The sequence below is a fragment of the Leptonotus elevatus genome, chromosome 9, assembly GCF_054856555.1.
Source record: "Leptonotus elevatus isolate MCC_2025b chromosome 9, RoL_Lele_1.0, whole genome shotgun sequence".
NCBI lineage: Eukaryota > Metazoa > Chordata > Actinopteri > Syngnathiformes > Syngnathidae > Leptonotus > Leptonotus elevatus.
Genome location: NC_141247.1, coordinates 13,664,498 through 13,691,039, shown reverse-complemented (window position 1 = coordinate 13,691,039; position 26,542 = coordinate 13,664,498). Strand labels below are relative to the sequence as shown.

The 26,542-nt window shown below is 40.7% G+C and overlaps 3 protein-coding genes and 1 pseudogene across 42 annotated transcripts in view; all 4 read left to right on the top strand.

The window, feature by feature from the left end:
* LOC147168452 (protocadherin gamma-A11-like) overlaps window positions 1-26,542 on the top strand; it is a 284,949-nt gene that overhangs the window by 172,145 nt on the left and 86,262 nt on the right. Inside the window, exon 1 of one of the 39 annotated variants that reach the window (XM_086084327.1) lies at window positions 12,839-15,617. The exons of 36 other annotated variants lie outside the window; for them this stretch is intronic. In XM_086084327.1, coding sequence (XP_085940453.1) covers window positions 13,236-15,617 — 2,382 coding nt within the window. In that variant the 5' untranslated portion in view covers window positions 12,839-13,235. Of the gene's footprint in view, window positions 1-12,838; window positions 15,618-17,030; window positions 19,651-26,542 lie in introns of those variants that run through there. 2 more of the 39 variants (XM_086084346.1, XM_086084301.1) reach the window with 2 other exon arrangements.
* The window catches only part of LOC147168456 (protocadherin gamma-A11-like), a 164,900-nt pseudogene that overhangs the window by 102,595 nt on the left and 35,763 nt on the right, over window positions 1-26,542 (top strand). The gene's annotated exons all lie outside the window — the stretch shown is intronic.
* On the top strand, window positions 445-3,537 carry LOC147168459 (protocadherin beta-16-like). Its single transcript, XM_086085136.1, has one exon. The coding sequence runs from the start codon at window positions 870-872 to the stop codon at window positions 3,468-3,470; it is 2,601 nt and encodes an 866-aa protein (XP_085941262.1). The 5' UTR covers window positions 445-869; the 3' UTR covers window positions 3,471-3,537.
* On the top strand, window positions 8,824-12,362 carry LOC147168458 (protocadherin beta-16-like). Its single transcript, XM_086084353.1, has 2 exons — window positions 8,824-11,717; window positions 11,874-12,362. Exons 1-2 carry the CDS (start codon window positions 9,330-9,332, stop codon window positions 11,928-11,930), a joined length of 2,445 nt encoding a protein of 814 aa, XP_085940479.1. The 5' UTR covers window positions 8,824-9,329; the 3' UTR covers window positions 11,931-12,362.

The window sequence follows — 26,542 nt, the reverse complement described above, 5'->3', positions numbered from 1 at the left end:
ACATTTATATTTCAATTCACATGAGTGAATTTTGTTACCAAAATAAAATTAATTCTATTTTTTGTGATATCAATTTAGCTGAGCATGCTGAGCAACTGCGCTCACATGATGGCTCACTCGACCAAACAGCTCCTTGTGTCAAAATATAAGCGCACATCTTTGTACTAACAAGAAAGCAATTTATTGAAAAAATAATTAAATGAGTAAATTAATTATTGTTGAATAATATATACAGTCTATGGTCTTGAAATGGTACTGTGATGTGCCATCTTGTGGCAGCATGGAATACTGTCCATAAATGAGTTTAAAGCCACTATGTATTATGGATTGGAGTAATTTTACGTTTATCATAGGGTGACCAAACGTTTTCTTTTCTGAGGAATTTGGGAGGACAGACCATTTTCTTACGTCCTGTTTGGGCGTCGGGGGTTTTATAAATTCAAGTACACTGTGTAACTGCAAGTCGACTGGTTCCACAATTTCAAGGCCGGGGAAGTGTCCTATGTTTTTATTTTATTTTTTTATAATGGGAATATGGTCACCCTAGTTTATCGTGTTGGGGAAAAATGAGCAGCATACATGTTCCATCCTGCAGTGTTGCAATATGGTCTCTGAGGGACGCTGTAGACCAAAATATTGATGGCTGTGAGCAGGATTGGAGCTGCGACCTCCATGTAACGTCGACACAACACAGAGTAAACGCGACGGAGCGGATCATTTGACATGTTTGTCAAACTGAAAAACATTTGGACCTGAAAGCGATTTACTTCGATTAAGAGTGGATTATATTCGACATTAGACTTCGAGGAGGATATTTTTGGGCGGAATATAAAACGAGAGGAGCTCCGCTGGCGCGATTTGGAAGGACAATGAATGGGCAAGTACTGCTGTTGGTGTCTCTCTTCGCCCTCGACGCAGTGTACAGCCAGGCCAGCTATTCTATTTCGGAGGAAATGACCAGAGGAGCTTTAGTGGGCAATATAGCGCAAGATTTAGGTTTAGAAATTCGACGTTTGATTTCTGGAAAAGCCAAAATCTATTCCAGGAACAATGAAGAATGCATCGAGCTGAGCCGAGAGAAAGGAGTCCTCCTCGTGAAGGAGAGGATCGACAGAGAGGCTCTTTGCGCACATACCGCCCTTTGTGCGCTGCATTTAGAAATTATTCTGGAAAATCCCATGGAATTTTACAGCGTTACTGTGCAGATTATGGACATAAATGATAACGCACCCGCTTTTGAAATGAATGAGATGAAATTTAAAATAAGCGAGTCAACGACTGTCGGAGCAAAATTTGTTTTAGAAAGGGCTGCAGATCTTGATGTCGGGAATAATGGCGTTACTAACTATGAATTAAAACCATCTGACCATTTTGTTATTAAATTGCAAAATAATGCAGATGGAAATAAAAACGTGGAGATGGTTTTACAGAAGCCTTTAGACAGAGAGAAAGAGGAGCATATGTCTCTCGTGTTAACTGCTGGAGATGGGGGAGAGCCGCGGATGTCAGGAACGATGTTGATTCTTATTACAGTGTTAGACGCGAATGATAATGCCCCCGCTTTTACACAGCACACATATAAGGCTATTGTTACTGAGAATACACGTGCAGAGACAATTATAGCAACCGTGTCTGCCTCTGATGCAGACCAGGGCTCAAATGCAAAAATATCCTATTCAATTAAAAATATGTTAGGAAATTTGAAAAATATTTGTGAAATTAATAAAGAAAATGGTGAGATATCATTAATTGGAAATATTGATTTTGAAAAATCGAGACTTTTTCAACTAAACTTACTTGTTAGTGATGATGGGGGACTAACAGATTCTTCTAAATTGATTATTGATGTACAAGATGTAAATGACAACATTCCCGTAATTAACATAATGTCACAATCGAATGTAATATCAGAGGATGCTGAAATCAATACTGTCGTGACTATGATCAATGTAGAAGATTTAGATTCAGGAGAAAATGGAAACGTAAATTGTTTTCTCAATGAAAATATCCCATTTATTCTGAAAACCTCAAAACATAATTACTACACTTTAATTACAGACAGTGGCTTAGACAGAGAGAGGTCACGTGAGTACAATATCACAGTGACGTGTTCTGATGAGGGCGTGCCCTCCCTCTCCAGCAGTGTCACTCTCACCTTACACATCTCGGATGTGAATGACAATGCGCCTGTCTTTGAGAGGAGCTCATACGAGGCCTACATTGTTGAGAACAACACACCAGGTCTCCCAGTATTCACGGTAAAAGCCAGTGATGCTGACTGGAACCAGAATGCTCGTCTTTCTTACATCCTAGAGGACTCCTCAGTTAATGGAGTGCCAGTCTCCTCTTATGTGTCTGTTAGTGCTGAAAATGGAGTCATCCATGCAGTTCGTTCGTTTGACTATGAGCAACTGAAAGAGTTCCACTTCCGTATTAGAGCACAAGATGGAGGCTCCCCTCCCCTCAGCAGTAATGTGAGCGTTCACATGGTGATCCAGGACCAGAACGACAATGCGCCTCAGGTCCTGTACCCGGTCCAGACGGGCGGCTCGGTGCTGGCCGAAATGGTGCCTCGTTCAGCAGATGTGGGCTATCTGGTGACTAAAGTGGTGGCCGTGGATGTGGACTGTGGGCAGAACGCCTGGCTCTCCTATAAAGTGCACAAATCCACCGACAGGGCGCTGTTTGAAGTGGGCCTCCACAATGGAGAAATAAGAACTGTCCGGCAGGTGACTGATAAAGATGCTGTCAAACAAAGACTGACTGTTGTAGTGGAGGACAACGGGCAGCCCTCTCGTTCAGCTACAGTCATTGTTAACGTGGCGGTGGCGGACAGCTTCCCTCAAGTGCTGTCAGAGTTCACTGACTTTAGCATGCACGACAAGGAGTACAATGACAAGCTGACTTTTTACTTAGTCTTGGCGCTGGCTGTGGTCTCCGTACTCTTCATCACCTGCTTACTGCTTATCATATCAGTCAAAGTGTACAGGTGGAGACAATCTCGCGTCCTATACCACTCCAACCTGCCTGTCATTCCGTATTACCCCCCACGATACTCGGATACTTTGGGGACTGGGACCCTCCCGCACGTGTATAATTACGAAGTGTGCAGAACCACTGACTCCAGAAAAAGTGACTGTAAATTGGTTAAAGCTGCAAGTCACAACGTGATGACAATGGACCCCAGATTTACAGGGACCATGCAGAAACTACACAGTGAAAAGAACATCCTGGATGAACCTGACTCTCCTCTAGAGGTTAGTCTGCAACATTTTCATGTGCTCTGCTCATTTTTGTTAATGATCTATTTGTTATCAATGTTATCAATCAGATCTCCTATGATCGTATTACTTTCATCAAGTACAAATTTTACAAAGATGAGAAGCATCATTTCAATTGTCCTTTATATTAAATTGTTCCCGGAGAATCATTTGCAGTTGAAGTGGAACTTCAGCACCATGGAGAGCTGACATTTAGCCTCCTGACTTTGTTAGTTGCTGAATACTTTGACTCAAATTGGATAACTATTTTCCATTTCATGTCACTTTAGTGCTTTTAAGTTCATATGCAAGATGTCTTATTAAATGTACTTGAACTTCATATAATAGTTACACGAAACAATATTGTGTGCATCAAAGGGATTTTTCCATATCAGAATTGCAGTACCTGTACTTGGATGGATGGATGGATGAATTGAGTAAAATATAATACACTGCAATGGTAGAGATTCTGAAAACTCTACTTAACATGACTTTTTTTTAAAAATAAGGCTTATTTACCATAAGCAGTTTTTAACAACATAGTCAGTAGCTGTGTGTTGAAATCTTAGTCCAAAATTCAAACATCTCGATCTCTTAGGTATACTAAACATGGAACTGCCTTTATCTAAAAATAGAATACAGACTTGTTGTTAGAGGCTGGGATATGCATGTACTAAATGTTCCTTTTATCGTTGAAATTGCAAAAATGAATTCTAACACTCTTTACATTCCATAGTGTTCTTTAAAATAAATTAGTGAAAGTTAATCCCAGTGGTAAAGCACTGGAAATGTTTATATGTAAACTAAATAGGCTACAATATGTACAATTGATGTACTTTTAATTTATATTTGCATGTCAGAAATTAATCAATATAAAAATATATTATGTCCAGTTAATGAAAAAAATTATCCCTACAAGTTTCACAATTTTGATCAAATGTGTCAGTATTTTAAGAGCTGCACGACATGGTTGCAGTCGGGGGCAATTAGTAATAATATTGTTGTTGAATCGGGACTACTGTACACTAACAAGCACAAATGTGCTAATAACTTATTTGGCATCTTAAAATGTTAGGGACTGACATGTAATTACGTCAAGTCTTGTGTGCAATCGCTGTTATGTGTTCTGAATAGATTTTTTCATCTCTTGTTTGTCATGTGCTGTGGAAGAAGTTAGTTTCTTCCATCCTGCAGTGTTGCAATATGGACTCTTAGGGACGCTGTAGACTAAAAGTTGATAACTGTGACTGTGAGCAGGATTGGAGCTGCGCCTCCATGTAACGTCGACACAACACAGAGAGAACGCGACAGGAGGAGAGCGGATCATTTAACGTGTTTGCCAATTTAAAAACAATACAGTTGGACCTGGAAGAGATTTACTTTGATTAAGAGTGGATTATGTTCGACATTACACTTTGAAGAGGATATTTTTTTATTGGAATATAAAACGAGAGGACCTCCGCTGGTGAGATTTGGAAGAACAATGAATGGGCAAGTACTGCTGTTCGTGTCTCTCTTCGCCCTCGACGCAGTGTACGGCCAGGCCAGCTATTCTATTCCAGAGGAAATGGCCAGGGGAGCTTTAGTGGGCAATATAGCGCAAGATTTAGGTTTAGAAATACAACGTTTGATTTCTGGAAAAGCAAAAATCTATTCCAGGAGCAATGAAGAATACATCGAGCTGAGCCGAGAAAAAGGAGTCCTCCTCGTGAAAGACAGGATCGACAGAGAGGCTCTTTGCTCACACAGCGCCCTTTGTGCGCTGCATTTTCAGATCATTCTGGAAAGTCCGATCGAATTTTACAGCGTTACTGTGCAGATTACAGATATAAATGATAATGCGCCAATATTTGAAAAAAATGAGATGAAATTTAAAATAAGCGAGTCAGCAACCATCGGAGCAAAATTTGTTCTAGATGGGGCTGTAGATCTTGATGTTGGAATTAACGACCTTCAAAATTATGAATTAAAACAAGCTGATCATTTCTCTCTTAAATTGCAAAATAATGCGGATGGAAATAAAAACGTGGAGATGGTTTTACAGAAACCTATAGACAGAGAGAAAGAGGAGCAGATGTCTCTCGTGTTAACTGCTATAGATGGAGGAGAGCCGCGGATGTCAGGAACGATGTTGATTGTTATTACAGTGTTAGACGCGAATGATAATGCCCCCGTTTTTACACAGCACACATACAAAGCTATTGTTACTGAGAATTCACCTCTAGGAACAATTGTCGCAACTGTTTCTGCGACTGATGCAGATGGAGATTTGAATTCTAAAATTTCATACTCAATAACAAACACCCAAGATAACGTTAGAAGTATATTTGACATAAATAAAGAAACGGGTCAGGTTTCATTAATTGGAAATATTGATTATGAAAAATCAAAGTATTTTCAAATTAAACTACTTGCAAGTGATGATGGAGGTCTTACAGATTCTTCTAAACTAATTATTGATGTACAAGATATAAATGACAACAAACCGGAAATTAATATAATGTCCAAATCAAATGTGATATTAGAGGATGCAGAAATCAATACCGTTGTTACTGTTATCAATATAGAAGATTTGGATTCGGGAGACAATGGAATTGTTAAATGCTATATCAATGAAAATATTCCATTTATGCTGCAAACCTCTAAAAATAACTTTTATAGTTTAGTCACAGATAATGAGTTGGATAGAGAGAGGTCACATGTGTATAATATCACAGTGACGTGCTCTGATGAGGGCATGCCCTCCCTCTCCAGCAGTATCACTCTCACCTTACACATCTCAGATGTGAATGACAACGCACCTGTCTTTGAGAGAAGCTCATATGAAGCCTACATTGTTGAAAACAACACGCCAGGTCTCTCTGTATTCACTGTAAAAGCCAGTGATGCTGACTGGAACCAGAATGCTCGTCTTTCTTACATCCTGGAGGACTCCTCTGTTAATGGAGTGCCAGTCTCCTCATATGTGTCTGTTAGTGCTGAAAATGGAGTCATCCATGCAGTTCGTTCGTTTGACTATGAGCAACTGAAAGAGTTCCACTTTCATGTTAGAGCACACGATGGAGGTTCCCCTCCCCTCAGCAGCAACGTGAGCGTTCGCATGGTGATTCAGGACCAGAACGACAACGCCCCTCAGGTCCTGTACCCGGTCCAGACGGGCGGCTCGGTGCTGGCCGAAATGGTGCCTCGTTCGGCAGACGTGGGCTATCTAGTGACTAAAGTGGTGGCCGTGGATGTGGACTGTGGGCAGAACGCCTGGCTCTCCTATAAAGTGCACAAAGCCACAGACAGGGCGCTGTTTGAAGTGGGCCTCCACAATGGAGAAATAAGAACTGTCCGGCAGGTGACTGATAAAGATGCTGTCAAACAAAGACTGACTGTTGTAGTGGAGGACAACGGGCAGCCCTCTCGTTCAGCGACAGTCATTGTTAACGTGGCGGTGGCGGACAGCTTCCCTCAAGTGCTGTCAGAATTCACTGACTTTAGCATGCACGACAAGGAGTACAATGACAAGCTGACTTTTTACTTAGTCTTGGCGCTGGCTGTGGTCTCCTTCCTCTTTATCACCTGCTTGCTGCTTATCATATCAGTCAAAGTTTACAGGTGGAGACAGTCTCGCGTCCTGTACCACTCCAACCTGCCTGTCATTCCGTATTATCCGCCACGGTACTCGGATACTTTGGGGACGGGGACCCTCTCGCATGTGTACAATTACGAGGTGTGCAGAACCACTGACTCCAGAAAAAGTGACTGTAAATTGGACAAAGTTGCTAGCCACAACGTAATGACAATGGACCCCAGTTTTACAGCAACTATGCAGAAATTACACAGCGAAAAGAACATCTTGGATGAACCGGACTCTCCTCTCGAGGTTAGTTGACAACATTTTCATGGAGTGCTCTGTCTCATTTAAGTTAATTAATTATGTATTTGTTATCAACAATAAGGTGCCCAATCGTCATATTACTTCCATCAATCACAAATGTTACAAAGTGCAACATATTGTTTCAATACTTTTTGATTTCAGTTGCTCACTGAGAATCATTATGTAGTTGAAGAGGAGATTCAGCTTGAGAGCTTAAATTTTGAGTTATTACTGTGCTTGCTGTTGAATACCTAAAACTGAAATTGTATATTTTTTTCCCATTCCAATGGACTGTTGTTGATATTTTTAGTACTGCAAGTTCATATTCAAGTTTTCTTTTATACAATGGATTATTGAATGTACCCGTATTAATAGCGACATGAAAAAAAAATATTGTGCTATAGCTACAGTATGTTTGGTAACATTTGTGTTCATCCATACACTAAAAAGTTGCTTTCCACATCACAATCTATCAAAATTGTAAGACTTGATAACAACCAAAGTAGTGATGACAATGTGCAGTTTGTGTAACAGTCAGGTAGTGCCATAGGCATTTGACCCTGAAAAGGATAAGTGGTTTTGAAGATGGATGGAGGGAGGGATGGATGGAAGGGATGGATGGAGGGATGGGTGGATGGATGGATGGATGGATAGAGGGATGGATGGAGTAAAATTCAATAAACACTGAAGGGCACTGAAAGCCATATAATGTACTGTACATTTGACCTGATTTAAAATGTGTATTTACCTCAAGCATTTTATTTATTTATTTTCTCAAGATGTTGGATTTGTGGTTACTACACTTTCCTCATAATCAGAAAATGTGTGTTAAAATCTTTTTGGGGACATCTTTATCCCTTCCTGTCCTATTCTATATCCTATTTCTATGTTCTGTCTCCTATGTTAGCCAAAGGTAAAACTGCTAATATGTAAACGTGTGTGTAAATGGTTGTTTGTCTAAATTGGGACCTGCGTTTGACTGGCAACCAGTCTCAGTCTCACAGACCTGTAAACAACCCTAACCAAACTATCAGTCGTTTCATTAAGCAGTAAATAAAATGGAAGGACTGATGGATTTTTTTCCTGTCTCTTAAAATATCTAATACGACATGATTGGCTCATTGTCCTTGGTTGCTCGTATTTTTTTCTCAGATATAATTGAAATTATTGGAGTATTTTAGATTTGACCTTTGACCTGAGCTCTATAATATGTTCAATACCCCCAAATAAACAAGATTATTGAACAATTATTGCAACATAATCCCGATTAGTAGATACATTTAAAATTGTCAATGTTCCTTTACTTGAGATATGAATATTTGTAGAAGACTGATTTTGGATTCCAGAATACTTATACTCTACACGTTAACAGTTAATAGAGCGTTTCATCTTTGACATTACAAACTTGCACTCACACATTTAATTTGCGTTTAATGTGTGTGGGTTAAATATATTTTTATTACATGACTGAAAAATAATCCCTATAGACTGACAATAGCTTGAAATGTTTTCTTGGTAAACTGTTTTAAATAATTACAATCAATGTACACTTAGAAATTAATTTAAAAAAAAAAAGGAGTTATGCTCAGTGAATGAAAAATAATGCCTAAATGTTTACCATTACATTTTCCAAATGTGTTATATGTTTAGAGCTGCACGACGTGGTTACAGTGGAGGAAAAAATAAAAATCATAAGAGGCCATATTATTGTAAAGTGGTGAGTACTAAAAAGCAAGTAATAGATTGTGATAAATGTTGGTGAGCATGCAGTCGTTAAGGAATTACGTTCCATGTGAATTGTCAAAAGATCTCTCGCTCTCTCGCTCTCTCGCTCTCTCGCTCTCTCGCTCTCTCGCTCTCTCGCTCTCTAATGTTTTGTGCTGGGGAAATAGTCTTGGTCCATCCTGCAGTGTTGCATTATGGACTCTTAGGGACGCTGTAGACCAAAAAGTTGATAACTGTGACTGTGAGCAGGATTGGAGCTGCGCCTCCATGTAACGTCGACACAACACAGAGAGAACGCGACCGGAGGAGAGCGGACCATTAGACGTGTTTGTCAAATTGAAATATATATATATATTTGGACCTGGAAGCGATTTACTTCGATTAAGATTGGATTATATTCGACATTAGACTTCGAGGAGGATATTTTTTTATTGGAATATAAAACGAGAGGAGCTCTGCTGGCGAGATTTGGAAGAACAATGAATGGGCAAGTACTGCTGTTCCTGTCTCTCTTCACCCTCGACGCAGTGTACGGCCAGGCCAGCTATTCTATTCCAGAGGAAATGACCAGAGGAGCTTTAGTGGGCAATATAGCGCAAGATTTAGGTTTAGAAATTCGACGTTTGATTTCTGGAAAAGCCAAAATCTATTCCAGGAACAATGAAGAATACATCGAGCTGAGCCGAGAGAAAGGAGTCCTCCTCGTGAAAGACAGGATCGACAGAGAGGCTCTTTGCGCACACACCGCCCTTTGTGCGCTGCATTTAGAAATTATTCTGGAGAATCCCATGGAATTTTACAGCGTTACCGTGCAGATTATGGACATTAATGATAATGCGCCATATTTTGAAAAAAATGAAATGAAATTTAAAATTAGTGAATCCATGACCGTCGGAGCAAAATTTGTTCTCGAAAGAGCTGTAGATCTTGATGTTGGAATTAACGACCTTCAAAATTATGAATTAAAGCCAGCAGACCATTTTGCTCTTAAACTGCAAAATAACCCGGATGGAAATAAAAACGTGGAGATGGTTTTACAGAAGCCTTTAGACAGAGAGAAAGAGGAGCAGATGTCTCTCGTATTAACAGCTGTAGATGGAGGAGAGCCACGGATGTCAGGAACGATGTTGATTCGTATTACAGTGTTAGACATGAATGACAATGCCCCCGTTTTTACACAGCACACATACAAGGCTACTGTTACTGAGAATTCACCTGTAGGGACAATTGTGGCCACTGTTTCTGCCTTTGATGCAGATGGGGATTTGAACTCAAAAATATCATATTCAATAACAAATACTCTTGACACCGTTAAAAATATTTTTGAAATAAATAAAAAAAATGGCCAGGTTTCATTAATTGGAAACATCGATTTTGAAAAGTCAAGACATTTTCAAATTAATTTACTTGCGAGTGATGATGGAGGTTTCACGGATTCTTGTAAATTGATTATAGATGTGCAAGATGTAAATGACAACATACCCGCAATTAACATTATGTCCAAATCAAATATGATAGCTGAGGATGCAGAAATCAATACTGTTGTTACTATGATAAACACGGAAGATTTAGATTCAGAAGAAAATGGAAACGTAAATTGTTTTATTAATGAAAATATTCCATTCTTGTTGAAAATCTCAAAAAATCATTTCTATACGTTAGTAACAGACAGTGAGTTAGATAGAGAGAGGGCATCTGAATATAATATCATTGTGATGTGTTCTGATGAGGGCGTGCCCTCCCTCTCCAGCAGCGTCACTCTCACCTTACACATCTCAGATGTGAATGACAACGAGCCTGTCTTTGAGAGGAGCTCATATGAGGCCTACATTGTCGAAAATAATTCACCCGGTCTTTCTGTATTTACCGTAAAAGCCAGTGATGCTGACTGGAACCAGAATGCTCGTCTTTCTTACATCCTGGAGGACTCCTCTGTTAATGGAGTGCCAGTCTCCTCATATGTGTCTGTTAGTGCTGAAAATGGAATCATTCATGCAGTTCGTTCTTTTGACTATGAGCAACTAAAAGAGTTCCACTTTCGTGTCAGAGCACAAGATGGAGGCTCTCCTCCCCTCAGCAGCAACGTGAGCGTCCACATGGTGATCCAGGACCAGAACGACAACGCCCCTCAGGTCTTGTACCCGGTCCAGACGGGCGGCTCGGTGCTGGCCGAAATGGTGCCTCGTTCGGCAGACGTGGGCTATCTTGTGACTAAAGTGGTGGCCGTGGATGTGGACTGTGGGCAGAACGCCTGGCTCTCCTATAAAGTGCACAAAGCCACAGACAGGGCGCTGTTTGAAGTGGGCCTCCACAATGGAGAAATAAGAACTGTCCGCCAAGTGACTGATAAAGATGCTGTCAAACAAAGACTGACTGTTGTAGTGGAGGACAACGGGCAGCCCTCTCGTTCAGCTACAGTCATTGTTAACGTGGCGGTGGCGGACAGCTTCCCTCAAGTGCTGTCAGAGTTCACTGACTTTAGCATGCACGACAAGGAGTACAATGACAAGCTGACTTTTTACTTAGTCTTGGCGCTGGCTGTGGTCTCTTTCCTCTTCATCACCTGCTTGCTGCTTATCATATCAGTGAAAGTGTACAGGTGGAGACAATCTCGCGTCCTGTACCACTCCAACCTGCCTGTCATTCCGTATTACCCCCCACGGTACTCGGATACTTTGGGGACTGGGACCCTCCCGCACGTGTATAATTACGAAGTGTGCAGAACCACTGACTCCAGAAAAAGTGACTGTAAATTGGTTAAAGCTGCAAGTCACAACGTGATGACAATGGACCCCAGATTTACAGGGACCATGCAGAAACTACACAGTGAAAAGAACATCCTGGATGAACCTGACTCTCCTCTAGAGGTTAGTCTGCTACATTTTCATGTGCTCTGCTCATTTTTGTTAATGATCTCTTTATTATCAATGTTATCAATTAGATCTCCTATCATCGTATTACTTTCATCAAGTACAAATTTTACAAAGATGAGAAGCATAATTTCAATTGTCCTTTTTATTCAGTTGTTCCCGGAGAATCATTTGCAGTTGAAGTGGAACTTCAGCACCATGGAGAGCTGACATTTAGCCTCCTGACTTTGTTAGTTGCTGAATACTTTAACTCAAATTGGATAACTATTTTCAATTTCATGTCACTTTAGTGCTTTCAAGTTCATATGCAAGATGTCTTATTGAATGTACCTGAACTTCATATAATAGTTACACGAAACAATACTGTGTGCTTCCTCTTCGTTTGGTAACATTTATGTGCATGTGTATATCATCAAAGGTGTTTTCCATATTATAATATATTAAGATTGCAGTACCTGTTCTTGGATGGGTGGATAAATGGACTAAATTATAATACACTGCAATGGTAGATATTCTGATTTTTTTTTGTTTATATAAGGCCTATTTACCATAAGCAATTTTTAATAACAGTGTTGTAGCTGTGTGTTGAAATCGTAATCCAAAATTCAAACATCTCGATCTCTTAGGTCTACTAAACATGGAACTGCCTTTATCTAAAAATTGAATATAGAGTTGTTGTTGGAGGCTGGGATATGCATGTACTAAATGTTCCTTTTATCGTTGAAATTGCAAAAATAAATTCTTACACTCTTTACATTCCATAGTGTTCTTTAAAATAAATTAGTGAAAGTTAATCCCAGTGGCAAAGCACTGGAAATGTTTATATGTAAACTAAATAGGCTACAACATGTACAGTCAATGTACTTTTAATTCCTATTTGCATGTCAGAAGTCAATCAATATAAAAATAAATTATGTCCAGTAAATTAAAAAAATAATCCCTACAAGTTTCACAATTTTGATCAAATGTGTCAGTGTTTTAAGAGCTGCACGACATTGTGGCAGTCGGGGGCAATTAGTAATAATATTGTTGTTGAATCGGGACTACTGTATACTAACAAGCACAAATGTGCTAATAACTTATTTGGCATCTTAAAATGTTAGGGACTGACATGTAATTACGTCAGATCTTGTGTGCAATCGCTGTTATGTGTTCTGAATAGATTTTTTCATCTCTTGTTTGTCATGTGCTGTGGAAGAAGTTAGTTTCTTCCATCCTGCAGTGTTGCAATATGGACTCTTAGGGACGCTGTAGACTAAAAGTTGATAACTGTGACTGTGAGCAGGATTGGAGCTGCGCCTCCATGTAACGTCGACACAACACATGCAAAGAGAACGCGAAGGGGGGAAGCGGATCATTTAACGTGTTTGTCAAATTCAAATATATATATATTTGGACCTGAAAGCGATTTTCTTCGATTAAGATTGGATTATATTCAACATTAGACTTTGAGGAGGATATTTTTTATTGGAATATAAAACGAGAGGACCTCCGCTGGTGAGATTTGGAAGAACAATGAATGGGCAAGTACTGCTGTTCGTGTCTCTCTTCACCCTCGGCGCAGTGTACGGCCAGGCCAGCTATTCTATTCCAGAGGAAATGGCCAGAGGAGCTTTAGTGGGCAATATAGCGCAAGATTTAGGTTTAGAAATACAACGTTTGATTTCTGGAAAAGCGAAAATCTATTCCAGGAGCAATGAAGAATACATCGAGCTGAGCCGAGAAAAAGGAGTCCTCCTCGTGAAAGACAGGATCGACAGAGAGGCTCTTTGCGCACACACCGCCCTTTGTGCGCTGCATTTCCGCATAATTTTGGAAAGCCCAATCGAATTTTACAGCGTTACTGTGCAGATTACAGACATTAATGACAATGCGCCAAACTTTGAAAAAAATAAGATGAACTTTAAAATAAGCGAGTCAGCGACCATTGGCGCAAAATTCGTCCTAGAAAGGGCCGTGGATCTTGATGTTGGAATTAACGACCTTCAAAATTATGAGTTAAAACCAGCCGATCATTTCTCTCTTAAATTGCAAACTAATGCAGATGGAAATAAAAACGTGGAGATGGTTTTACAGAAGCCTTTAGACAGAGAGAAAGAGGAGCAGATGTCTCTCGTGTTAACAGCTGTAGATGGAGGAGAGCCGCGGATGTCAGGAACGATGATGATTCTTATTACAGTGCTAGACATTAATGATAATGCCCCCGTTTTTACACAGCACACATACAAGGCTACTGTTACTGAGAATTCACCTGTAAGGACAATTGTGGCCACTGTTTCTGCCATTGATGCAGATGGAGATTTGAACTCAAAAATATCATATTCAATAACAAATACTCTTGACACCGTTAAAAATATTTTTGAAATAAATAATGAAAATGGCCAGGTTTCATTAATAGGAAATATAGATTTTGAAAAGTCAAGACATTTTCAAATTAATTTACTTGCAAGTGATGATGGAGGCCTCACAGATTCTTGTAAATTAATTATTGATGTACAGGATGTAAATGACAACAAACCTGAAATTAATATTATGTCAAAGTCAAATATGGTATCGGAGGATGTCGAAATGAACACTGTTGTTACTGTTATAAGCATAGAGGATTTGGATTCGGGAGACAATGGAATAATAAGATGCTTTATCAGTGAAAATATTCCATTTACGCTCAAAACCTCTGACAATAATTTGTATAGTTTTGTGACAGACGGTGATTTAGACAGGGAGAAGGCATCTGAGTATAATATCACAGTGACGTGTTCTGATGAGGGCGTGCCATCCCTCTCCAGCAGCGTCACTCTCACCTTACACATCTCAGATGTGAATGACAACGAGCCTGTCTTTGAGAGGAGCTCATATGAGGCCTACATTGTTGAAAACAACACGCCAGGTCTCTCTGTATTCACTGTAAAAGCCAGTGATGCTGACTGGAACCAGAATGCTCGTCTTTCTTACATCCTGGAGGACTCCTCTGTTAATGGAGTGCCAGTCTCCTCTTATGTGTCTGTTAGTGCTGAAAGTGGAGTCATCCATGCAGTTCGTTCGTTTGACTATGAGCAAATTAAAGAGTTCCACTTTCGTGTCAGAGCACAAGATGGGGGCTCCCCTCCCCTCAGCAGCAACGTGAGCGTCCACATGGTGATCCAGGACCAGAACGACAATGCCCCTCAGGTCCTGTACCCGGTCCAGACGGGCGGCTCGGTGCTGGCCGAAATGGTGCCTCGTTCGGCAGACGTGGGCTATCTGGTGACTAAAGTGGTGGCCGTGGATGTGGACTGTGGGCAGAACGCCTGGCTCTCCTATAAAGTGCACAAAGCCACAGACAGGGCGCTGTTTGAAGTGGGCCTCCACAATGGAGAAATAAGAACTGTCCGCCAAGTGACTGATAAAGATGCTGTCAAACAAAGACTGACTGTTGTAGTGGAGGACAACGGGCAGCCCTCTCGTTCAGCTACAGTCATTGTTAACGTGGCGGTGGCGGACAGCTTCCCTCAAGTGCTGTCAGAGTTCACTGACTTTAGCATGCACGACAAGGAGTACAATGACAAGCTGACTTTTTACTTAGTCTTGGCGCTGGCTGTGGTCTCCTTCCTCTTCATCACCTGCTTGCTGCTTATAATATCAGTCAAAGTGTACAGGTGGAGACAGTCTCGCGTCCTGTACCACTCCAACCTGCCTGTCATTCCGTATTATCCTCCACGATACTCGGATACTTTGGGGACTGGGACTCTCCCGCATGTGTACAATTACGAGGTGTGCAGGACCACTGACTCCAGAAAAAGTGACATGAAGAGTATGCAAGCCATGAGTCAAAGTTTAGTGAGTGTGGATGGAGTTGATGCTGATTTGCCACAAGAAAACAAGCAGACGTCAGGACTCTGTTCACAGATGTCAACTTTGGTGAGTCGAACATTTCAGCATTCCCTATGTTGACTTTTGTGGATTATGTGTGTTGCTGCTGTTCATGGTGCTGAAATGTTGATGTGTTGAAGTTAACGAAATTATGGTAATTTGTCAAAATACTTGTAGCTAATTTGTAGTTTTGCTCAAATTGGAGTCCGTATTTTCCTTTGTATACACTCATACAACAGCTCTAAAGTCAAATTGTTAAAATTTGATTTTGAGTAGTGTTCCAGCTTTAATCAAGAAGTTTCTCCACACAGAAGTGTCAATTTAGCAATGTAAGCTAATAATATCAAGTATAGGAAAACTGATGTGACTTTTTAAAAATATTTTGCAGTCAGATATTTGGCTCTCGATGAAAGTAGAACAATAGAAAAACAGTATCACACCATGTGTCAAACATAGAGGCAGTGCTATCACATGGAAATATATAACTGAAATGGCTACATTTTGGACTTGTTGCTATTAGCCTTTATACTGCTGAAATATTTATTTTTAATTATTTTTTGTCGAATTTCTTCAAGTAACCCTCTGGGCTTCCTGCTATCTTTTGCCTATAGATTTGGTAATTGTAAGTGAAATTTCCCATGATGGGTATTTTGTCTGATTTCCTTTTTATCAACATCATATCTTCAAATTGTTCCCTTTGGTTCAGTTGTGGCCACTGTTGGTCAATTGAAACCCATTAAGCATAATTAATATTAATATTAATATTAATATTAATATTAATATTAATATTAATATTAATATTAATATTAATACTTATGTATTTCTTATTATTATTATTATTATTATTGGGAGAGGATTTAATCATACATACAATTTGGGTAAAATGGTCTTAGAGTCAACACTTGAAAATGAGTCTTAAATTTAATTAAAACGTTTAAATCTTTATTTATTTATTTATGTTTACAAATCCCTTATAAATTTTTAATGAAGCAATTCCATGTAGCCAAATAGTCTTGGTTTCTGAAAGTGACTATTGTAATAACAATAACAATAACAATAATAATGTATGCATCACGTCTCAGCAAGTCAGGTATTCTGACAAAGTCTATAAATCATATAATGTTGAAAATGCTGTTAGGGTCACAATTAATTTTTGTAATAGGTATTAAATCCAAGAAGTACATGAACTAATTAGCTGAGAATTATTGTTGGATTCACAATACAAAAGGTGTTTGAACATTATTTTCATCTCTTTTGGTGTTTGTGAAGTCTTGAGTTTGCATTAATTATTGAGAAGGTTATAAACTGATTGTGTATTTTTGAAGAAAAGATTCCTTTTATTTTCAGTGTGCATGGTTTGAACACATGATATTCACCATTCCTACTCTAAGGGACGCTATTGGTCAACATAAGGTTTTGCTTCCATTCAGTATCCTGTGCAGTGTAGCAACTCGCTCTGTTCATTTGAGGTTGAGGACACGTAGGAAAAGGACATCCTACGCCTTTGCTTTTTGGTTTAAGTCGTTTTGGGGGAGAGATTAATTTCCCGGAATGAATATTTTAAACTAAGAGCTGTGATTAGATTTGCTGGATAGGCTATATATTATATTTATTTAATGTGGCAAATATGGCGCCACGAAGATACTTCGTCGACGCGAGCTGGAGATGGCGATTGTTTTGTGGACCACGCCAGCAAATGGGACCGCTTTTGTTCTTTTTTTATTTGTTTGCCGCAGTGGCTGGTCAGATTCGTTACTCTATTCCCGAGGAGATGAAGAAAGGCTCCGTGATTGGTAACGTTGCACAAGATCTTGGTTTGAATATAAAAAGGATGAATGCAGGGCGGGCCCGCATCGTGACGGGAGAAAACATCCAGTACACGGAGCTGAAAGCAGACAAAGGGCTCCTGCTCGTCAATGATGGAATAGACCGAGAGGAGCTTTGTGGAGATGTGACGCCGTGTAGCTTCAGCTTTGAGATCATTTTAGAGAATCCGATTGAATTGCACAGAATAATTATTGAGGTGTTGGATATAAACGATCACGCTCCTACATTTCCAAATAAGGATAAACCTCTCATATTTGAAATAAGTGAATCTGCAGTAGTCGGAGTGCAGTTTCCTCTGCAGGGCGCAGAGGATCAAGATGCGGGGCAAAATGGCTTACAAAATTATATTTTGTCACCAAATGATAATTTTATATTAAAGCAGCATGCAAATCCAGATGGCAGTAAATATGTTGAAATGGTGCTCCAGAAGCCTTTAGACAGAGAGCAACATCCCAGTTTGTCATTAAGGTTAATTGCAGTTGATGGAGGAACACCACAGAGATCTGGTACCGTAAATATAGAAATAAATGTGTTAGATGCAAATGACAACCAGCCCGTATTTAACCAAACGGCCTATAAAGCCTCTGTAATTGAAAATGCAATAAAAGGAACTAGTATTATTACGGTAAATGCGACAGATGCTGATAGTCGTTCAAGTGGACTTATTAAATACAGTTTGTCTAAAATGAGAGGAAGTGCAACAGATACATTTGATATTGACGAAAACACTGGCACAATTTCTGTGTCTGGTCGAATAGACTATGAAAAGAACAGAAAGTATGAACTGAGAGTAGAGGCAAAGGATCAAGGTGGTCTGACAGGGACCAGTAAAGTGATATTTGACGTTATTGACATAAATGACAATGCTCCAGTTATTAATATAATGTCATTTTTAAGTCCTCTGTCGGAGGATTCACCTCCTGGTACAACAATTGCTGTCCTGAATATAAAAGATATTGATTCGGATAGAAATGGAGAAATAAAATGTTCCATAGATGGAAAACTTCCTTTTAAATTGGAGACTTCTTTAACAAACTATTACAATTTGATTTCAGACCAATATTTTGATAGAGAATCTGTCTCTGAATATAACATAACAATTACAGCCACCGATCTTGGAACACCTCCTCTTTCTAGTACAACAAAGTTGCATCTTAGAATCTCAGACGTGAATGACAACGCACCATTATTTGATAAAAACATTTATTACGCATATGTCGCAGAGAATAATTCTCCTGGCATTTCCATATTTGCTGTCACTGCTCGGGATGCTGATTGGAATCAAAATGCGAGAATATCTTATCTTTTAGAGGACACTCAGATAAGTGGCAGTTCAGTTTCTACTTTTGTTACTTTAAATTCTGAAACTGGTGTTCTCAGTGCAGTTCGATCATTTGATTATGAGCAAATTAAACAAGTAGACTTGGTGGTCAGGGCACAAGATGGAGGCTCCCCTCCCCTCAGCAGCAACGTGAGCGTTCGCTTGGTGATCCAGGACCAGAACGACAATGGTCCTCAGGTCTTGTACCCGGTCCAGACGGGTGGCTCGGTGCTGGCCGAAATGGTGCCTCGTTCGGCAGACGTGGGCTATCTGGTGACTAAAGTGGTGGCCGTGGATGTGGACTGTGGGCAGAACGCCTGGCTCTCCTATAAAGTGCACAAAGCCACAGACAGGGCGCTGTTTGAAGTGGGCCTCCACAATGGAGAAATAAGAACTGTCCGCCAAGTGACTGATAAAGATGCTGTCAAACAAAGACTGACTGTTGTAGTGGAGGACAACGGGCAGCCCTCTCGTTCAGCTACAGTCATTGTTAACGTGGCGGTGGCGGACAGCTTCCCTCAAGTGCTGTCAGAGTTCACTGACTTTGGCATGCACGACAAGGAGTACAATGACAAGCTGACTTTTTACTTAGTCTTGGCGCTGGCTGTGGTCTCCTTCCTCTTCATCACCTGCTTGCTGCTTATCATATCAGTCAAAGTGTACAGGTGGAGACAGTCTCGCGTCCTGTACCACTCCAACCTGCCTGTCATTCCGTATTATCCGCCACGGTACTCGGATACTTTGGGGACGGGGACCCTCTCGCATGTGTACAATTACGAGGTGTGCAGGACCACCGACTCCAGAAAAAGTGACTGTAAATTGGACAGAGCTGCAAGTCACAACGTGCTGGTCATGGACAACAGTTCTTCAGGGACCATGCAGAAGATACACATTCAAAAGAACATCCTGGATGAACCTGACTCTCCTCTTGAGGTTAGAGTTGCAAATTTTCCTTTTGCAAAATGTGGTTAATGGGTGTGATTCAGTACCATGGTTAGAGGCAGATGTTTTATAAGTGTGTTTACATCAGTTGTCTGAGACTGGAAATTGTTACACTAAGTCTTAAACAAATTCAACTGTCATCCAAAATAATTCCTCTAAAAATATAATTCCTCCTCCAAAAAAATAATACAGTTGAAAATGTACTAATCCCATCTATACATGACAAAAGGTACACATCAACTTTTTTTTGTTGTTGCTTGTATCTCTCTTCAAAGTTGGTCATGATTTACATATAGCTTCTGCATATCCATGGTCGTGTCTCTTGCTTGCTCCTGCCACTTTTTAGTCATAAATCATATGAAAGACTTAGGATAGAATTGAATTTGTTTGTTTGATAGGGACATCATAAAAACATTGGACAAATCAGATGGCGTACTTAGTGTTTTAGCATGTGTGCAGGTCCTATAAGCACTTGTCAACAGGAGGCTGATAAGAAAGGCAAATAATATAAATGTGACTTGACAAGTTTTTGTTAACGTGTGTGACATATTTGTGGCTTATTTATTTATTTTTTCTGAAGATTGACGGTTGATGCTTACTGATGTCAAAGTCTCTGGCATAATATTACCAAGCAGTTTGTTGTTAATTTTTCATTGTGCACCATTTGATTGGACTGACTGTATCGAAATATTCAAATATTTACACTTTTTTTCTATCAGTGAGACTGTATCGAGGGCAAATAGTTTTTTTGCAACAGATATTTTATCTTATTCAAATATTATTCACGCCATTAGTGTGACAAGTCACTGTGTATATTATATGTTACAGCTGTTGTAATTGTTCATGGCCTGCCCATGAGCACCCCCACCTTCTTCCTCATTTTACCTGCAAAACATTTTTTAATGGATAGATATATTTGTTTTCCAATTGTGAAGTAAAAATGTTATCAACTTAATGATTAGGCATTGATCTGATTTTTTTTTGTATTTCCATTTTAGACCCCCAACAATCTAAATAGTTAAGTAATAACACAATCAAACTTAAAATAACTAAAAAAATAAATGAGGTGAAGACAATAATGTGTATATATATATATATATATATATATATATATATATATATATATATATATATATATATATATATATATATATATATATATATATATATATATATATATTCATCTAATATATGCTGCTAACTTTGAGGGCGACTTTAAATGCACCAATTGTTTTGCAGTAGGCCTCGGCCTAAATATGATATCCTGCAGTAAAATTATTTGGACTCTGAGGGACGCTGTTGACCAGATATTCCCCCGATCATGTATCTTTATGCACACAATGATCCACACCGACATTATACCAACAGAAGAGAGGGAACGTACACATATCCGCTCGTCGTTCTTCTTTTATTTTTGTATTTATTCCTCTCACCCAACACGGATATTTATTTTTGATTTTCTGTTTGGATCATTCTAGACGCCTTTTATCTCTAATTTGGGCCATCGCACCGAATGGAACAATGAAGCGGCAAGTACTATTGTTCGTTTGGGTGTCTATTGTGGGCTCGGCGCTCGGGCAGGTCACTTATTCCATTCCCGAGGAAATGAGCAAAGGCTCTTTGGTTGGTAACATAGCGCAAGATTTAGGCGTGCATGTGAAACGGTTGAAATCTGGCAAAGCTCGCATTTACACGGAGGGCAATGCAGATTACATGGAGCTGCACATAGACAGAGGGCTGCTCGTGGTGAAAGAAAGAATCGACAGGGAGGCGTTGTGCGGACAAACGACTCCGTGCGCGTTACATCTTCAGATCACTCTGGAGGATCCAATTGAATTCTACACGGTGACTGTCGAAATTAATGACATTAATGATAATGCGCCCACTTTTAAAAAAGATGAGATAATGTTTAAGATAAGCGAGACAGCTTTGATTGGTGCAAAATTCGTGCTGGAAAGGGCTGTGGATTTCGATGTCGGTGCGAATGGATTGCAGGGCTACTCGTTAAAACCTACAGATCATTTTCACCTAAAATTACAAAATCAGCAGGATGGGGGCAAGAGAGTGGAGATGGTCCTGCAGAAAAATCTAGATAGAGAGGCTCAAGAACATCTCTCTTTAGTTCTGACTGCGGCTGATGGCGGTGATCCAAAACTGACAGGAACAATGCGTGTTGAAATTGCAGTGCTTGACGTAAATGACAATGCGCCTGTATTCACGCAGGAGATCTATCGAGCCACTGTGACGGAGACTGCTCCAAAAGGCACCTTTATTAGCACCGTGTATGCTGTGGATGCAGATGAAGGCTCAAATGGGAAAGTGTCTTATTCGATAACTAACACAGTGGATGACGTTCCAGTTATTTTTCAAATTGATGAAAAAAGTGGTGCTGTGTCTTTATTTGGAGGCTTAGATTATGAAAAGGTGCACCACTATGAAATATTTGTACAAGCTAGTGATGATGGAGGGCTGACAGATTCATGTAGAATTATTGTGGAAGTGACTGACACAAATGATAACCCCCCATCTATAAATATCATGTCCAAAACCAGCTCGATATCTGAAAATTCCACACCAGAAACTGTGGTCACTATATTTAATGTGCAAGATCCCGACTCAGCAGAAAATGGTCAAGTTGCATGTTTTATTGAAGAAAACATGCCATTTCTGATGAAAAGTACGTCTAAAAAGTTTTTTAGCTTAGTGACAGATGGTGATTTGGACCGGGAGAGGTCGTGTAAGTATAATATCACAGTAACGTGTTCTGATGAGGGCGTGCCCTCCCTCTCCAGCAGTGTCACTCTCACCTTACACATCTCGGATGTGAATGACAATGCGCCTGTCTTTGAGAGGAGCTCATATGAGGCCTACATTGTAGAAAATAACACACCAGGTCTCTCTGTATTCACTGTAAAAGCCAGTGATGCTGACTGGAACCAGAATGCTCGACTTTCTTACATCCTGGAGGACTCCTCTGTTAATGGAGTGCCAGTCTCCTCTTACGTGTCTGTTAGTGCTGAAAGTGGAGTCATCCATGCAGTTCGTTCGTTTGACTATGAGCAACTGAAAGAGTTCCACTTCCGTATTAGAGCACAAGATGGAGGCTCCCCTCCCCTCAGCAGCAACGTGAGTGTTCGCATGGTGATCCAGGACCAGAATGACAACACCCCTCAGGTCCTGTACCCGGTCCAGACAGGCGGCTCGGTGCTGGCCGAAATGGTGCCTCGTTCGGCAGACGTGGGCTATCTGGTGACTAAAGTGGTGGCCGTGGATGTGGACTGTGGGCAGAACGCCTGGCTCTCCTATAAAGTGCACAAAGCCACCGACAGGGCGCTGTTTGAAGTGGGCCTCCATAATGGAGAAATAAGAACTGTCCGCCAAGTGACAGATAAGGATGCTGTCAAACAAAGACTGACTGTTGTAGTGGAGGACAACGGGCAGCCCTCTCGTTCAGCTACAGTCATTGTTAACGTGGCGGTGGCGGACAGCTTCCCTCAAGTGCTGTCAGAGTTCACTGACTTTAGCATGCACGACAAGGAGTACAATGACAAGCTGACTTTTTACTTAGTCTTGGCGCTGGCTGTGGTCTCCTTCCTCTTTATCACCTGCTTGCTGCTTATCATAACAGTCAAAGTGTACAGGTGGAGACAGTCTCGCGTCCTGTACCACTCCAACCTGCCTGTCATTCCGTATTATCCGCCGCGGTACTCGGACACTTTGGGGACTGGGACCCTCCCACACGTCTACAATTATGAGGTGTGCAGGACCACTGACTCCAGAAAAAGTGACTGTAAATTGGACAGAGCTGCTGGTCAGAATATGCTAGTCATGGACCCCAGTTCTACAGGGACCATGCAGAAGATACACAGTCAAAAGAACATCCTGGATGAACCTGACTCTCCTGTTGAGGTTGGTGTTTTGAATTTTGTATGAGTTGTGCAAAATAAAAATAAGTTTCTCTTTAAAGTAATAATTAAAATGCATGCTACACATGATATCCTTCATTGGCTTTAATGTAGCATTACTGCTTCATGGTGACAGTCATGTGTGGCACACATTATTTTCTATTTTCTGCTCATCATATGTTAATGATGTTAATTTTTAAAGATAAATATTGGCATAATTATGTGCAGGCTTATGCAATAGCAAATTTCATTTTAACAATACATTTTATATAATGTGCAAAGAATATCCACGAGACAGCGTGTCTTCTGCCTGTAATTTGTTCTCATGTTAGTCCTGCGAGACAGCTGCCACACTCCAAACAGTCTATTTCAGCACCATGGACAGCAGCTGTGTTGCTTACGGGTGACCTGCGGTTAATGGCTGTATTTGCTGCAATTAATTACTTTATCGGTACGTCATTTACCAAATTACTCAATTTAAGCATACATTTATGCCACATAATGTGCAAATGTTATCATATTCATATTTTAGCTTTAGTTCTAATGTGATTCTCATATTTTAGCTTCAGTTCTTTCTTTTATGGCTGTTGGTGTTGCAGGCCTGTGATTTTTTATTTTAACTTCCTGTTGTAGTTTGTCATTTTCGTCTCAAAGCGGCGCTGTTGGCATGCGTTTTGAGATTGAACGGCTGCTGGGTTTTTTTCTCTCCTCTCTATTCTTTGTCCTTCCTTCTGCGCTGCTGCGTTGTACAGTCGTTGCTCCTGACGCGAACAGTGAGGATTCGAACAGTGACTGGATTTTATTGAATATGATGTGGATTGCTGCCTTTTTTGACGAGCATTTGCTAATGGTGGCGACATTGTTGGATTTTAATTGCTGAAGGAAACAAGCACCGTGGACAGAACAATGAGACGGCAAGTACTGTTGTTCCTCTCGGCTGTGTGCCTTCGCTCCGTGCTTGCCCAGGTCAGCTATTCCATCCCTGAAGAAATGTCCAAAGGGTCTGTAGTTGGAAACATAGTGCATGATTTAGGTTTAGATCTCAAGAGGCTGAAATTCGGCAAGGCTCGGGTGTACACCGGCCGCAGTGTGGAGTACATCGGCATGGATAAAGAAAGAGGAGTCCTCGTTATCCAAGAGCGGATAGATAGAGAGGCTTTGTGTGGAGAGACCTCGCCGTGTGCTTTGCACTTCCAGATTATTCTGGAAAATCCGATGGAGCTTTTTCGCGTCACGGTGGAGATCACCGATATAAACGACAACACGCCCAGCTTCACCAATGCTGAAAAACGCTTTGAAATTAGTGAGTCGGCCGTCACGGGATCCAAATTCATATTAGAGAAAGCGATCGATTTAGACATAGGAATGAATGGCTTACAACAATACATACTCACTCCCGCTGATAATTTTGCATTAAAATTGGAGAATGAGGCTGATGGCGGTAAAAAAGTAGAAATGGTGCTACAAAAGCCGCTCGATCGTGAAAAGCAGGATTATATAAGGCTTTTATTAACTGCTACTGACGGAGGCGAGCTGCAGCTGTCAGGCACTATGCAGATATTTGTTAATGTGTTGGATGCAAATGACAACGCCCCTACATTTGAAAAACGTATTTATAAAGCAAAAATAAATGAAAATGCACCCAAGGGCACCAGCGTGACAACTGTGAGTGCTTCTGATAAAGACATCGGGTCGAATGGTGAAATGTCATATTTGATATCTCCCAGCAAACGCCTCCTGTCTGATATTTTTAATATTCACCAGCAAACTGGTGTGATCACCCTGTCAGGTGACATAGATTATGAAAAGGCAACTTCCTATCAAATGGATGTGGAGGTGGTCGGAACGGGAGGGCTGTCTGATTCTACAAAAGTGGTGGTTGACGTCATTGATATGAATGACAACAGCCCTCACATTAATATTGTTTCTAAATCTGACACAATTTTAGAAGACTCGCCTCCTGATACAGTTATAGCAATGTTAAGTGTGAGTGATCCAGATTCTGAAAATAACGGGAAAATCGAGTGTTTCAAACATGATAATACTCCCTTTAAGATACAAGCATCATTAAATGGATTTTATACTTTAGTTACAGAGGTTGAGTTGGATAGAGAGAGGTCACATGAGTATAATATTACAGTGACGTGCTCTGATGAGGGCGTGCCCTCACTCTCCAGCAGTATCACTCTCACTTTACACATCTCAGATGTGAATGACAACGCACCTGTCTTTGAGAGGAGCTCATATGAGGCTTACATTGTAGAAAACAACACACCGGGTGTCTCTGTATTCACTGTAAAAGCCAGTGATGCTGACTGGAACCAGAATGCTCGTCTTTCTTACATCCTGGAGGACTCCTCTGTTAATGGAGTGCCAGTCTCCTCTTATGTGTCTGTTAGTGCTGAAAATGGAATCATCCATGCAGTTCGCTCGTTTGACTATGAGCAACTGAAAGAGTTCCACTTTCGTGTAAGAGCGCAAGATGGAGGCTCCCCTCCCCTCAGTAGCAACGTGAGTGTTCGCATGGTGATCCAGGACCAGAACGACAACGCCCCTCAGGTCCTGTACCCGGTCCAGACGGGCAGCTCGGTGCTGGCCGAAATGGTGCCTCGTTCGGCAGACGTGGGCTATCTGGTGACTAAAGTGGTGGCCGTGGATGTGGACTGTGGGCAGAACGCCTGGCTCTCCTATAAAGTGCACAAAGCCACCGACAGGGCGCTGTTTGAAGTGGGCCTCCACAATGGAGAAATAAGAACTGTCCGGCAGGTGACTGATAAAGATGCTGTCAAACAAAGACTGACAGTTGTAGTGGAGGACAACGGGCAGCCCTCTCGTTCAGCTACAGTGATTGTTAACGTGGCGGTGGCAGACAGCTTCCCTCAAGTGCTGTCAGAGTTTACTGACTTTAGCATGCACGACAAGGAGTACAATGACAAGCTGACTTTTTACTTAGTCTTGGCGCTGGCTGTGGTCTCCTT

Coding starts and splice junctions, on each gene's coding strand:
- LOC147168459 (XM_086085136.1), top strand. CDS start 870: ATGAATGGGCAAGTACTGCTGTTGGTGTCTCTCTTCGCCCTCGACGCA.
- LOC147168458 (XM_086084353.1), top strand. CDS start 9,330: ATGAATGGGCAAGTACTGCTGTTCCTGTCTCTCTTCACCCTCGACGCA. Junction 11,718..11,873: donor AACCTGACTCTCCTCTAGAG/GTTAGTCTGCTA, acceptor CTTTTTATTCAG/TTGTTCCCGGAGAATCATTT.